Genomic DNA, 13,579 nt, shown 5'->3' with positions numbered 1-13,579 from the left:
GTAGTGATGTATTTTGACAGCGTTGCCAGACTGTTGTAATAACATAGCTGGCCAGCTGATTTTTGTTTTGTGTGCCTGCTTGTGTAATTGATAAGAGCGGTGGTTTATATTATAAGTATTTTGGGTCATAAGATGCGACGTGTTGTGAGTATTTTAAAAAACTAAATCTAGCGAATTAGTGTTCCGGCCATCGATTAAGTGTAGTATAGTGCCAAATACGCGTCATTATGCGTCATTGTCAACTTCGGTTTGTTGGAATTGCCAGAAACCTGCGAAACAAATGATTTGTGCCGACTGCGGCAGCTTGCAGGATGTGGACAATACAATTGTGAGTAGTGCAAACAAAAATAAAAGCTTTTAAAATGGTTGAAATACATTGTATATTGTTGCAGAACTACTTTAAGCTGCTGGATTTTCCCACACAATTTACTTTGCAGTCTCAGCAGCTTACACAGCGTTTTCGCCAGTTGCAGTCGAGAGTCCATCCCGATAAATACAGTAACAAGTGAGTTTAATGGGTTTGATTCCACTTTTAATCGATAATTGACTATTATTTCTCCTAGGACATCACGGGAGCAAACAAATTCGGCAGATTGGAGTTCGCTAATTAACAAGGCTTATAAAACGCTGTCTGCGCCTGTGGAACGCGGTCAATACATGCTACAGTTGGCTGGCGAAGAGATGCCACAGGATAATAGTGCATTGAACGCCACATTTTTAATGGCCATGATGGAGCGCAATGAGGAGGTGGAGGAGGCCGATAACAGCGCTGCACTGGAAAAGTTGAGCGCCAACATTTCGCAAGAGCTTGAAGCATTTGCCGAGAAGCTAACAACACAATTTGAAGCCAATGACTTGGCGGCGGTGAAGGCAACGCTTGTGGAAATGAAATATTTGCACAGCATACAAAGCAGTATCAAAAAGAAACAGCAACATTTGATGTCTGCATAGACAAATCGATTGGTTTTAATCATCGGTCATCGATAGGTTGCAGAGAACGCGAAGTTGGCTGTACCAAACGTCAACTGGACAAAGAAACAGCTGGCAGTTGACAACAACAAGGGTGGATTCCAGTCATGATCGATTTGTTATGTATATTAATGAATGTGATTAAAAAACCACACAGGTGAATGCACCTGCTGATAAGTGAATACAACTTTGTTGTTGTTATAATAACTTGCCGTTTTTAATGTGAAAATGCCAAACGCTATGAATAATCAAGCAAACAAGTTGTTTCTGCTAGTGCCGGACCAGGGGGTTCTCAGCTTAGAAGACAACTAAGCCGAAAAAAGCCAGATAAAAGTTCCCCGTTTACTGCACTCATGGCAAAAAAATGGCAAATCACTGCTTAGTGATAAAAAATATAATCAATGTACAGGCAAGTGTTCTAAGGTCCACATACAAACACACGCACACACTGTTGCATAGGTATGTATGTTTATAGGGGCAATTGTGACGCATTCCCTAAACACAAAAACACACACACACAAACACAGGTACTCACACACACTTGTGACGTGTGATAATTTTTAGTAGTAGTATTTTTGTAGTGCAAATTGAATTTAAATTCAAAACGCTTTTTGTTTCACACTGCCAGTGTTATTTAGTTCTTTGCTCGAGGTGCACACACAACACAGCAGGTGCCTCATTCAACAATGTCGAGCTGCTGCAAGAGGATGCCATCCTTGTGTCTGGGATTTCTGGTGTTGTGTTTGATGACCACTGTGCAGGCCGATGTTAATGGCAGTGTATCGCCCATCATTGGAGTATTGGCACAAGAACTTTACCCGGATTCGTTATCAGCCACAACTTATAATGCAACCAGTTATATTGCGGCGTCGTATGTGAAGTTCATTGAAGGTGCGGGAGGCAGAGTGGTGCCAATTTGGTAAGTTGATTTTCGATTGCGAATTCGATTTAGAAATTAAGATTGAAATTGAGATTGAAAGACGACGACGCTGACAGTTGATAATCAGTTACGTGCAGCTTTATCATAGCGGGGCTTTAAATCATTGCCACTTTTGCTAATATGTTATTAAATTTATTATCTTTTGTTTACTTTGCGATCGCGATAACTGTTTTTTGACTTTGACAGGGAATTTTGAATTGTATGGGTCGTAATTTTCAACACGTGTTTATCGTCTTTACCTTCACTCTCCTTAGGATCGGCCGCAATCAGAGCTACTATGAGAAACTGCTGCAGAACCTCCAAGGGTAAGTTAAGAAATCGATGATGATATTTACAATTTTTAAAAATATGTATAAATATAAAGAAACTTAAATTTGTATAAACAAAAATAAATAAATAAATGTACTTTTCCTACCAATCATGTTTAATTTAAAATGGCATCAATTTTTATAATTAAATTTTTTTCATTTATCTATATAAGTTTTATTTTGAAACTATTCTTATCTTTTCGTTAGTGTAAAATTACTTCAATTTGTATCCTTTCGTTGCTCAAAAATAGTGATATTGTTCGAAAAAGTAATAAATTATTTTAAATTTATATATTTCATTTATTTATATTTTTCATTTAATCGATATAAATTTATGTTTATATATTTTTTATCTTTTCGTTACTCCAAAGTAGTGATAATGGTCGATAAAGTGTTAAAAAACTTAAATTTTTATATTTTCGTTGCTCAAAAATACTGATAATGGTCATTAAATTATTTCATTTGAATCATAATCGTTATAAATAATAAATCACTATTAATCACTACCGTTCAGATTGAACTAAAAATAAACGATTTATGTTTTTAGTGTGCTGTTGCCTGGTGGAGCGACGTGGTTTAATGAGACCCTCGGCTACGGTGATGCAGGCGAGCATCTGATAAGGATTGCCAAGCAGATCAACGATAATGGCACCTACTTTCCAGTGTGGGGCACCTGTCTGGGCATGGAATTGATGGTTCTCAAAGTGGCCAACGGCAGCGAGACGCGCAGCGATTGCAATTCAGCTGGACAAGCTCTGCCGCTGGAATTTCAAGCAGGTAAGTCACTGAGAGATTAGATTACTGATTGCTAATTATGGGACTAATTGTGGATTAACTTTTATTGCGCTTGTAGACTACAATTCGAGTCGTCTTTTTGCGGGCGCTAGCGATGAGGTAATTTCAGCGTTGGCCAACGAGAATATCACCTACAACTATCATCGTTTTTGCTACACGGTTGCCAGTTTTGAGGAGCCCGCTCTGAAGGATAATTGGCGCATAATGTCCCTAAATCATGATCTACAGGGCTATGAGTTTGTGTCCACAATTGAGCACTTGAAGTATCCGTTCTATGGCGTGCAATTCCATCCGGAGAAAGCACTTTACGAGTTCGTTAGCACTAAAGTTCCGCACACGAAATCAGCGGTGCTCGCTTCCCAGTATTTTGCTGACTTCTTTGTGAACGAAGCTCGTCAGTGTCCTCATGTGTTTGCAAATGCCACCGAACAGAAGAGATCACTGATCTACAACTATAATCCAAAGTACACTTCGCTCGCCGGGTCGAGTTATACTCAGCAATATGTGTTCAACTTTGATGTCAATAGTGATTTTAGTGATGGTGATGATGATGACAGTCCTTATCCTCTGCCTTATCCTTATCCCGTGGGTGACGGGGCTGAAAGGCATTCCCTTGGACTTGCACTTGTGATAACCATTGCTTTCAGTATGTTTGTCGCCACGCAGCATTGCTGAAATTGTTTTTATTTCAATCTTTTTTTTCTATTTGTATGCACCTTTTTTTTTGTTTTTTTTTTCTTCCCTTATTTGTATAAAATTTTTTTGTTTTTGTGTTTTTTTTTTACTTTTTTCTATTAATATTTTTTGTTTTTTTGTACGTTTATAAATAAATACGGCTATAGCTTTTAATATGTAGTATATTTCGAATACTTGTCTGTATACAGTATAGTATTCGGTTGGCTGGCAAAATCCTCTACTGAACCCTCCCCGAGGGTGCTGGCTGGGTAGGATCTGCATTACCTCATTGTCAACGGATAGTAGATCTCTACTATGCGTCGACGTTTCAGGTACTGCCGATCCTAGCTGAGGGCTCTGCTTCTTGTCTTTCGGGCACTTGTCTGTCTGAGGATAAGAAGCAGAATCCATGGTACGAGGTGTCTGGCGGTCAGACTGAAAACGCTATGGGGGGCTCCCAAGAACAAAATTAGCCAAAAAATTGTCTCAGAATGGACACATCAAAACATTCAACTCGGGCTGGGATGTCAGCCCAAACGTCGGTGGAACGCGTGACTGCTACCACCGGCGGGCACGGGGGGGAGAGATCCTCTCTGCGTGTCGCCAGCGGTCATACCTCTGATGCGGTGGGTGCAGGCCAATTCAGTTGCAACAATACTGTCACAAACCAACAACAAACAAACAACAACTCGGGTGCCGTTGTCCTAACCGACTCGGACCAAGTGAGTCCTCTTCAGTCGCCGCGACCTATCGCCAGTAGCTCCAAGGCTGCGCTGAAGGAGAAGGCTAAAAAGAAGGCGGCGATCCGCATTCACGCAAGGCTCAGTGGCGTAGCAAACTTGTCCGCCCAGGACAAGGAGAGGCTTGCCTGGGCCAATTCGTGGATGCGAGATAACCAACTTAGCCTCCTCCCAAAAGACAGTAAGGTTGAGACCGGTTCTACCGGCCCTGTCAACAAAAAGGTGGAGTCCACGGCAAGCAAGCGCCAACAGTCTGCTGAGAGTTCCAAGCAAGGGGCTCCAGTGAGCAAGAGGCTGCGAGCATCTGGCTCCACTAACCAAACGGACAGCAACAAACAGCGACAGAGAGCAACGGTTGCTGATACCGCCGGGCGGCAACTCACCGTTGCCCTCATTGACAGAGGGAACCTTAACGGGAAAATATCTGCAGAGCGGTGGCAGTTGACCCATGGCAAGCTGGTCGAGGCACTCTTTGTCAGTATGGAGAATGCCCCAGACAGTCCAATGCCTACTTTTGAAGGCAGTGGCTGGATGAATGGTGTTAAGATCCTGAAATGCAAGGACAACCCAACGTTGCTATGGCTGAAAACGACCCTCCCCAAACTGGACGGACTATGGGAGGGGGCCAAGCTGGACGTGGTGGACAGGAATAATATTCCGTCCATGCCGAAGGCAAAGGTCCTGTTCCCTATAGCCGTGCAGGGCGAGCGAGCACTTCAGCTGCTTCAAAAGCAGAACCCGGCCATTCCGACGAGTGATTGGTCCGTGCTGAAGGTTGATAAACCTTTACCCAGTGGTGAGCAGCACGTGATCATGCAGATCAATAAGGAGGCCGAGGATCTGCTATACAAGCGCAACGGGAAGATGGCGTGGGGCTTAGGGAGCGTGTACCTTCGCCTCAAAAAACGCCATCCGACTGACAAGGACACACACACGTTGAGGTCAGGGGAGGTAGAGGCAGATCTCGGTCTAGAGAGCATGACCGACGCCACCCTGCACTTGGACGAGACGGAGGAACTGTCCATGCAGACGGGCCCCTCCACGAGCTTGCGACCCTCTAATGAGTGTGCTGCAGCTCAACCTCAATGATTCGAAAACGGCTTCGGCGGAGCTCCTCCTCGCACTAGAGGATGGGTCCGCCTACGCGGCTTTGGTCTAGGAACCGTGGATAGCGTCGGGAAACACGGTCGCAGGGCTAAAGTCGCCAAACTACAATCTATACGTCCCGACATTGGTAAGTAGAACAAGAACTGCCATCCTAGTAAGGAAGGGGTTAAAAGCTCATCTACTACCTAATTTTAGCACTGACGATCTAACCGTGGTGGTGCTGGAGAGCTGCGATGGATGTTTGCTGCTAGCATCCTGCTATATGGCCCACTACGAACCTGCTCCACCAGAAGAGCTTTTGAATCATTTTTGTCAGCTGGGCAAATTTGATATTAAGCAAATACAAACTTAAAACAAATTTGCATCAGTAATAACGACAAATTTATATTATGAAAAGAAAATAAATTTTAAAAACTATTTCTGTAGTATTTATTTGGGTTGGGTTAGGTTAGGGATTCCATATCTCTTGAGCAGTTTCGACAGCAAATTGTTAGTTGCGCCAAACGTCAACTGAACAAAGAAACAGCTAGCAGCTGACAGCAACAATGATGGATTCCAGTCAGGCTCTAGTAAAAAGGCACACAGGTGAATGCACCTGCTGATAAGTGAAAACAACTTTGTTATTGTTCTAATAACTTGCCGTTTTTAATGTGAAAATGCCAAACCCTATATTTTTGTAGTGCAAATTAAATTGAAATTGAAAAAGCTTTTTGTTTCACACTGCCAGTGCTATTTAGTTCTTTGCTCGAGGTGCACACACAACACAGAAGGTGCCTCATTCAACAATGTCGAGCTGCTGCAAGAGGATGCAATCCTTGTGTCTGGGATTTCTGCTGTTGTGTTTGATAACCACTGTGCAGGCCGATGTTAATGGCAGTGTATCGCCCATCATTGGGAGTATTGGCACAAGAACTTTACCCGGTTTCGTTATCAGCCACAACTTATAATGCAACCAGTTATATTGCGGCGTCGTATGTGAAGTTCATTGAAGGTGCGGGAGGCAGAGTGGTGCCAATTTGGTAAGTTGATTTTCGATTGCGAATTCGATTTAGAAATTGAGATTGAAATTAAGATTGAGACACGACGACGCTGACAGTTGATAATCAGTTACGTGCAGCTTTATCATAGCGGGGCTTTAAATCATTGCCACTTTTGCTAATATGTTATTATTTATTTCCGTTCACTTTCCTTAGGATCGGCCGCAATCAGAGCTACTATGAGAAACTGCTGCAAAACCTCCAAGGGTAAGTTAGGAAATCGATGATAATAATTATTTTCAAATTTATTTACAAATCAAAAATACTGATAATGTTCCAAACTGTATTAAATTCTTTAAATTTTTATTTTTTTGTTGCTGAAATATACTGATATTGGTCATAAAAAATATTTATTTTTATTTCAATTGAATCATTATCGTTATAAATAAATCACTATTAATCACTATCATTCAGATTGAACTAAAAATAAACGATTTATGTTTTTAGTGTGCTGTTGCCTGGTGGAGCGACCTGGTTTAATGAGACCCTCGGTTATGGTGATGCAGGCGAGCATCTGATAAGGATTGCCAAGCAGATCAACGATAATGGCACCTACTTCCCAGTGTGGGGCACCTGTCTGGGCATGGAATTGATGGTTCTCAAAGTAGCCAACGGCAGCGAGACGCGCAGCGATTGCAACTCAGCTGGACAAGCTCTGCCGTTGGAATTTCAAGCAGGTAAGTCACTGAGAGATTAGATTACTGATTGCTAATTATGGCTCCAATTGTGGATTAACTTTTATTGCGCTTGTAGACTACAATTCGAGTCGACTTTTTGCGGGCGCTAGTGATGAGGTAATTGCAGCGCTGGCCAACGATAATATCACCTACAACTATCATCGTTTTTGCTACACGGTTGCCAGTTTTGAAGAACCCGCTCTGAAGGATAATTGGCGCATAATGTCCCTTAATCATGATCTACAGGGCTATGAGTTTGTGTCCACTATTGAGCACTTGAAGTATCCGTTCTATGGCGTGCAATTCCATCCGGAGATTCCGCTTTACGAGTTCGTAGGCACTAAAATGCCGCACACGAAGTCTGCGGTCCTCGCTTCCCAGTATTTTGCAAATTTCTTTGTGAACCAAGCGCGTCAGTGTCCACATGTGTTTGCAAATGCTACAGAGCAGAAGAGATCACTGATCTACAACTATAATCCAAAGTATACTTCGCTCGTCGGGTCGAGTTATACTCAGCAATATGTGTTCAATTTTGATGTAGTTAGTGATTTTGGTGATGATGACAGTCTTTATCCTTTGCCTCATCCCTATCCCGCTGCCGCCGGGGCCGAAAAGAATTCCTTTGGATTTGGTTTTGTGATAACCATTGCTTTGAGTGCGTTCGTTGTCACCCAGCATACCTGAAATATGTCGGAGAAATGTGTGCGTTATCCATCCTTTCAATGTCTTAACGACTGTCTTGCCAGCACAGCAAGTTCCGTTCACGTTCGCTATCAAGCATCGACTGACTCAACTCAATCGATACGACGCTGATCTCTCATAATCACTTAAGTTGAGTCTCTATAATCTCTTTTTTCAATCTGCCTGCGTTCGTTAACGAATCTCACTCACTAGCAGAAACAGCCACTGTCTCTGCTGATATGCCTTGCTCACAATTCCCTTTAATTGGGTGCTTCCCCGAATTTCTCTCCGACATATTCATTTTTATTGTTTTTTTTTATTTACTTTTTTGTTTTGTACACTTTTTGTTTATTTTTTTTTTGTACGTTTATAAATAAATATGGCTATAGCTTTTAATATGCAGTATATTTCGAACACTTGTTTTTATATAGTATAGTGTTCAGTTCTTGAGCCTAATCTAATCTTGAATCTCTCGTTAATGTCTCGCTGTTTTGATTAACCACAATGGGGCAAATAAACATTTTTCAAATGGACATTCAAAAATGTTAACCATTTTATTACAAAATTGCTTAAATTCATTTTCTGAGCATTTGAGATATCGTCAGTTCGACAAGTTTGATATTAAATAAATACAAATAAATAATGAAATTGCATTTATAATAATAAACTTTTTACATTTATTATAAAACGAAAATATAAATTAAAAACTATTTCACTAGTATTTCTTTGCATTGGGTAAGGATTCCACATCATTAAAGTAGTTTCGACAGTAAATTTGGTATCCTAGTCAAAGCTATCAAAGTAATTTCTAGACTTGACCTAATGGAATTCAAATAAATGTTTCTGCACATTAATATCGATAAAAAAGTTAAGAGAATATTGTTTTAAATAAATAAGCCGACAAATTGTAATACAACTTTTTGGTTTAAGTCTCTTAAGTCTTATCTATTCTTTCTATTCTACTGTCAAAGGAGCTTAACATTTTATTGACTCCTGAAAGTATGCAGCACCTTTTGTACTTTCTGCAAGTTGTCTCTCGCTCTCGGAAAATCGGTATGCATAGTTGTGTATGTGTGTGAGAGTACATGTCCGCGTGGGGGAGGGTGCAAGATGCGACTTGTCTTCTCTCTAAAATTTTGTGCATTTTTGAGAACTTATTTTTCAGTCAGTTGTACACTACTAGTCTAAATGGCAGCACGCGCAGCGTCTGATAAATCGATATGCATTCCCGCTGTGGGCATCATTTGCATAGACTTGGCCCAACCGTTGGGCAAGATTTACGAAGATCAGCCATGTTATAGCTACATTGCTGCCTCATATGTCAAATATCTGCAATCCGCGGGAGCACTTGTTGTGCCCATCTGGTAAGTATATGATTTGCACTTGTTTTCAATTTGTAGATTTAGTATAGCTATGAAATGCATTTGTTTTACTTAGATGAATGTTTAAATGGTTGCATTAAACCGTTACCGTAAAGAGATATACGATTAACTTACGAGCTTATGAGTTTACAGACGGGGATATTGCAAGTTGATAACAGACATAAGACGGCATCAACGACCTCGTAAAGTAGAATGTATCTAGGCATACGAGGGTGGCATGATAAGTAATTGGCTTCTGTAACAAAGAGAGTTAAAATAATTTTAAAAAATACATTAATTTTAAACAGCCGCCCCTCGTTTGCCTTATCCGCTATTTAAAAATAAACAATTCATATAAATTAATCTTGCTTATCCATATTATTCATGCATAATATTATTTAAGCTTTTTATACTCGCCACCCATAGGTGGCATTAAAAGCCAAGTCGATAAACTCATGACCGTCTGTCTGTTTGTCTGCCTGTATGAACACCAGATAAAGTTTGTTACAATATTTTGCCTAGCTCACTTTCGCCCCTGAAAAATCAATGAAAGTTGAATATCAAGCGTAATATTGAATCCAGTCTTGAGGATTAGCACATACAATAAATAGTTTTTATGATTTCTCAAAATTTGGTTGCGATCACAAAAAAAATTGCAAAAATTGCAGTTATTTCGGCTGACAATTTGGTATATTTTTCACTCTGTGGTATATTTTGAATGTAGTATATCAATTACCAAATAAAACATCTGGTATATTTTTAGTATTTATTTGATATATTAATTAAAATAATACATTTGGTATATTTTTAGTATTTTTCTTGTATCTTAATTTTGCATATTTAAAAATTAATATCTTTAATTTAAATTCGCTTGAGGATATCTTACAGTCGAGCGGTATATTTTTGATATTTTTGTAGGTTATAGTTTTATTGAAAATGGGTAACGGGTGTTTCACAGTCGAGTACACTCGAATGTAGCTTTCTTACTTCTTTTTTAATCATTCTTTATACTTTTTCTTTGTTTTATATTAATTTCATCATCTATCGTAATGCATCGATAGAATGCAAAACAAAAGAGTGTTTCACAATTCGCTTAGTACGAATTATGATAAAAAGCTCTTATCATGAGAAAACCGTTTATTGACTCCTTTACGAAAAACCGACAGAGCAAATTAAAATGCTTATTAAAAAAATAAATTGATAAGCAAGGGAATGAGTCAAAGTAGGCGAATGTCTTCTTGGCATATGGTAATATGCTGAACATTTTTATTTAGTGAAAAACATTTGTAAATTATTTCAAAATTATCAAAACATTTTGCGGTCATGTATATAAGTTTGTTATGTGACTAAATTCAAAATCAAGCAAAGGAAAACATTTCTCTCTCTGTTTTCCGACCCTTCTCTTTGTCTCCGTCTGTTTGCGAAATTTACTATATAAATCAAAATTCAGGTACTGAGTTGAGTACTCTTTGAACAGCGCTCAACGAGAGTTGAAGTGAACGCATCAGTATTTAGTGCACTAATTATTTGCAATGCAGGTGAATCCAATGGAGAGGGGAAGGTACATTGGTATCATGTGCATGGATATGGCGAAATGTTTGGAAAAGCATTTGGGCACTGGAATGTGGCATAGCTACTTGCCGGTCTCATACGTAAAACAATTGGAATCGGCGGGAGCTGTCGTCATACCCATTTGGTGAGTGACCGACCGACTGCATAAACAATGTGCAACATCACCTTGAAAGCGCTTGAGGGGCGGCAAGGCAGAAACACAGAGAATAGAGAATAGAAAACAAAGAGCAAAGAGTATAGAGAACGGAAAATAGAAAACGGAAAGCGACAAAGAGTGCAGAGCATAATTTGGCAAAGTGCCATTCGGGGGAAATTGTTTAATTGTTTTTCTGTTTTGATTTTTTTGATTCACAATTTGTACAAGTGTTTCACAATTTCACGCGTCGTCGATTCATTTAATTGTTTTATACGTTCTACTTATGAGTAGGTAAATAGGTATTATAAATGAGTGATAATGTTCAATTAGGATTTAATGTTGTTTTTTTTCTTTAGTTAAATTTTGACTTTAACATCAAAATGTCTTCCCTAAGTTCCATATAAAAATTCCCGGAAAGAAAGGGACGTAATAATTTGTATATATTTTTGTTCTTTTACGTTTTACATTTTTGTTATTGATTATGATTAGCCAGTAAAATTAGTATGTACTAATATAATCACACAAATTCCAAAGTGACGTTGAACTTAAAAAAAAAAAATTAATAACTTACCAAGCATATATTTTGCGTTGCTTTAAAATAAAGAAATATATTCGAAAACAGTATATTTTATTTATTATTTTATTTCAATACAACATTTTTCCCAAAAAATTTTTAACAACTTACTGAATATAAATTTTGCGTTGCTCTTACTTAAAAAATATATTTAAAAACTGTATATTTTATTTGATTATTATTTTATTTTTGTAAAGATTTTTGTTATTTAGAATTTTTGGTGTTAATTTGAGAATTTGGCATTTTTCAGACCAATCTTCTTAGTTGTTTTTAAAGTGGTCTTATATTAAGAACACAATTTTAAAGATAAATGTTCTTGATTTTAAAATTTGGTAATTTTTTCAGGGTAATAAATGAAAACTGCATTAAAAGAGCAATGCTTATTTAGTCCTTCTTAATAAAAAATTCGAATTTCTAAAGAAATTTAATTTATCTAAAAAAGTGTGGAAATTAAAGCATTTTATATATTAATCGAACTCTTTCTTTTTTTGTTATAAATAATATGTATTTATATTTTAATGCATTCTTAGTTTAAAATAATGAATTTGTTCCCTGAAGTATAAATTGAAATTATATTAGACCAACTTATTTTTTAAAATATTTTATTCTTTATTTTAATTAAAGAAATTCAATATTTATTTAACTATATTTATGAATAAAAATATTTGAATCATATCAAATTTTATTTATGAAATATTTTAATTAATTCAAAGCACATATATTTTTATAATATTTTTGCGTAAATATATTTATCTCGTCTTGGTTTAGTAAATGTTGCTTTACTGTTCTTTATACTATACTCTTATGCTTTGCAGGATTGGCCGTGATCGCGATTACTATGAGGGAATAATGAACCTGGTGAATGGCGTGCTGTTGCCCGGCGGCGCTGTGTTTCTGGACGAGGACGAGACGAAGGAGTTTAAGGAGTCCAAGGAGTTCAAGGAGTCGAAGGAGCAGCCGCGTTTGACAAACGATTGTGTGGCAGCTGCACAGCATATTTATGAGATTGCGATGCGTAAGAATGCGGCAGGTGAACACTTTCCGCTGTGGGGCACTTGTCTCGGCTTTCAGCTGATGATGATCAATGCAGCACGAACCAAAGAAGTGCGAACGATGTGCCGCAAGCCGCGCTTCGAGGCGTTGCCACTGCAGCTGACTCACGACTACGCCGAATCACAAATGTTCAAAGGACAACCCGCTGAGTTGGCTCATCAAATGACTCGAGAGCCATTTGCCTGCCATCAACATAGATATGGAATACCTGAAACCCAGCTGCGTCGCTTTAAACTACACGAGGATTGGCATGTGTTGGCCACGCGGGATGACGAGGAGGATGCACCGCGATTCGTGACACTCATCGAACATCGCAAATATCCGATCGCCGGGGCGCAATTTCATCCCGAGAAAGTGGCACACGAATTGCTTTTCGCCAAGCCTGATACTTGCCAGGCATCGCACACTTCAAGCTGCATCAAGTTAGCTCAACACTTTGCCGATTTCTTTGTGAATGCGTGTCGTCGTAATGCGAATAGATTTGCGAGTCCAGAGCAGCTGGCATGCCACATGATCTGCAATTGGAAGCCGGTGTTTTGTGGCAAATTCGCCAGCTCACATTGGGTGGAATGCTACGTCTTCGAACAGCACGTGGACTATCCCAAGGAGGTGCCGATTGTAGAAGAGAAATTGCAACAACCCCTTGCGGCTTCGAAGTAAAGTAAATTCCAGAAAACTTTCCATTCTCGGTACTTTTCCGCCTCGTCGCCTTTTGGGCATGCAAATATTTCGTATACGCAGTGGAGGCTCGTCATTGTCGAAGGTGTGTGTTTGTCTTGTCTGTAAGTGTATGAGTGTGTGTGTGTGTGTGCCAATGTGTGTGTGTAATTAGCCCTTGTTGCTAGTGCGCATTTGTCTGGCGCGTGCTTAGAACAACACACTCTTAAAGTCGCACACCTGCGTTTTGGCTAACCGTAGCGTAAAAATAAAAATAATTGTCTGTCGTCGTCTGTA

General features: G+C 39.1%; 5 protein-coding genes across 9 annotated transcripts; all 5 read left to right on the top strand.

The window, feature by feature from the left end:
• Positions 1 to 68: 68 nt before the first annotated feature.
• LOC132789406 (iron-sulfur cluster co-chaperone protein HscB) lies at positions 69 to 1,176 on the top strand. Its single transcript, XM_060797394.1, has 3 exons — positions 69 to 328; positions 393 to 505; positions 564 to 1,176. The coding sequence occupies exons 1-3, from the start codon at positions 281 to 283 to the stop codon at positions 949 to 951; spliced, it is 549 nt and encodes a 182-aa protein (XP_060653377.1). The 5' UTR covers positions 69 to 280; the 3' UTR covers positions 952 to 1,176.
• Positions 1,177 to 1,254: 78 nt separating this feature from the next.
• LOC132789404 (gamma-glutamyl hydrolase-like) lies at positions 1,255 to 8,019 on the top strand. 3 transcript variants are annotated; one of them, XM_060797392.1, is made up of 6 exons: positions 1,304 to 1,428; positions 1,598 to 1,888; positions 2,164 to 2,214; positions 2,765 to 2,994; positions 3,071 to 3,683; positions 7,929 to 8,019. In XM_060797392.1, the coding sequence occupies exons 2-6, from the start codon at positions 1,656 to 1,658 to the stop codon at positions 7,930 to 7,932; spliced, it is 1,131 nt and encodes a 376-aa protein (XP_060653375.1). In that variant the 5' UTR covers positions 1,304 to 1,428; positions 1,598 to 1,655; the 3' UTR covers positions 7,933 to 8,019. The 3 variants fall into 3 exon arrangements, with proteins under 3 accessions (XP_060653373.1, XP_060653375.1, XP_060653372.1); XM_060797390.1 differs by lacking the exon at positions 7,929 to 8,019 and having other exon boundaries at positions 1,255 to 1,378; positions 3,071 to 3,828; XM_060797389.1 differs by lacking the exon at positions 7,929 to 8,019 and having other exon boundaries at positions 3,071 to 3,828.
• Positions 3,923 to 5,951, top strand: LOC132789403 (uncharacterized). The gene is made up of 2 exons (XM_060797388.1): positions 3,923 to 5,661; positions 5,730 to 5,951. The coding sequence occupies exon 1, from the start codon at positions 4,179 to 4,181 to the stop codon at positions 5,514 to 5,516; it is 1,338 nt and encodes a 445-aa protein (XP_060653371.1). The 5' UTR covers positions 3,923 to 4,178; the 3' UTR covers positions 5,517 to 5,661; positions 5,730 to 5,951.
• LOC132789405 (gamma-glutamyl hydrolase-like) lies at positions 6,251 to 7,935 on the top strand. Its single transcript, XM_060797393.1, has 4 exons — positions 6,251 to 6,553; positions 6,728 to 6,778; positions 7,019 to 7,248; positions 7,325 to 7,935. Exons 1-4 carry the CDS (start codon positions 6,399 to 6,401, stop codon positions 7,930 to 7,932), a joined length of 1,044 nt encoding a protein of 347 aa, XP_060653376.1. The 5' UTR covers positions 6,251 to 6,398; the 3' UTR covers positions 7,933 to 7,935.
• Positions 8,020 to 9,109: 1,090 nt separating the features above from the next.
• LOC132791722 (gamma-glutamyl hydrolase) lies at positions 9,110 to 13,579 on the top strand. Of its 3 annotated transcripts, XM_060800760.1 has the most exons (3): positions 10,550 to 10,740; positions 10,829 to 10,986; positions 12,388 to 13,579. In XM_060800760.1, exons 2-3 carry the CDS (start codon positions 10,838 to 10,840, stop codon positions 13,283 to 13,285), a joined length of 1,047 nt encoding a protein of 348 aa, XP_060656743.1. In that variant the 5' UTR covers positions 10,550 to 10,740; positions 10,829 to 10,837; the 3' UTR covers positions 13,286 to 13,579. The 3 variants fall into 3 exon arrangements, with proteins under 3 accessions (XP_060656741.1, XP_060656743.1, XP_060656742.1); XM_060800758.1 differs by lacking the exons at positions 10,550 to 10,740; positions 10,829 to 10,986 and adding an exon at positions 9,110 to 9,293; XM_060800759.1 differs by having other exon boundaries at positions 10,550 to 10,986.

Source organism: Drosophila nasuta, chromosome 3 (genome assembly GCF_023558535.2).
Source record: "Drosophila nasuta strain 15112-1781.00 chromosome 3, ASM2355853v1, whole genome shotgun sequence".
NCBI lineage: Eukaryota > Metazoa > Arthropoda > Insecta > Diptera > Drosophilidae > Drosophila > Drosophila nasuta.
This window is presented reverse-complemented; position numbering and strand designations above follow the sequence as displayed.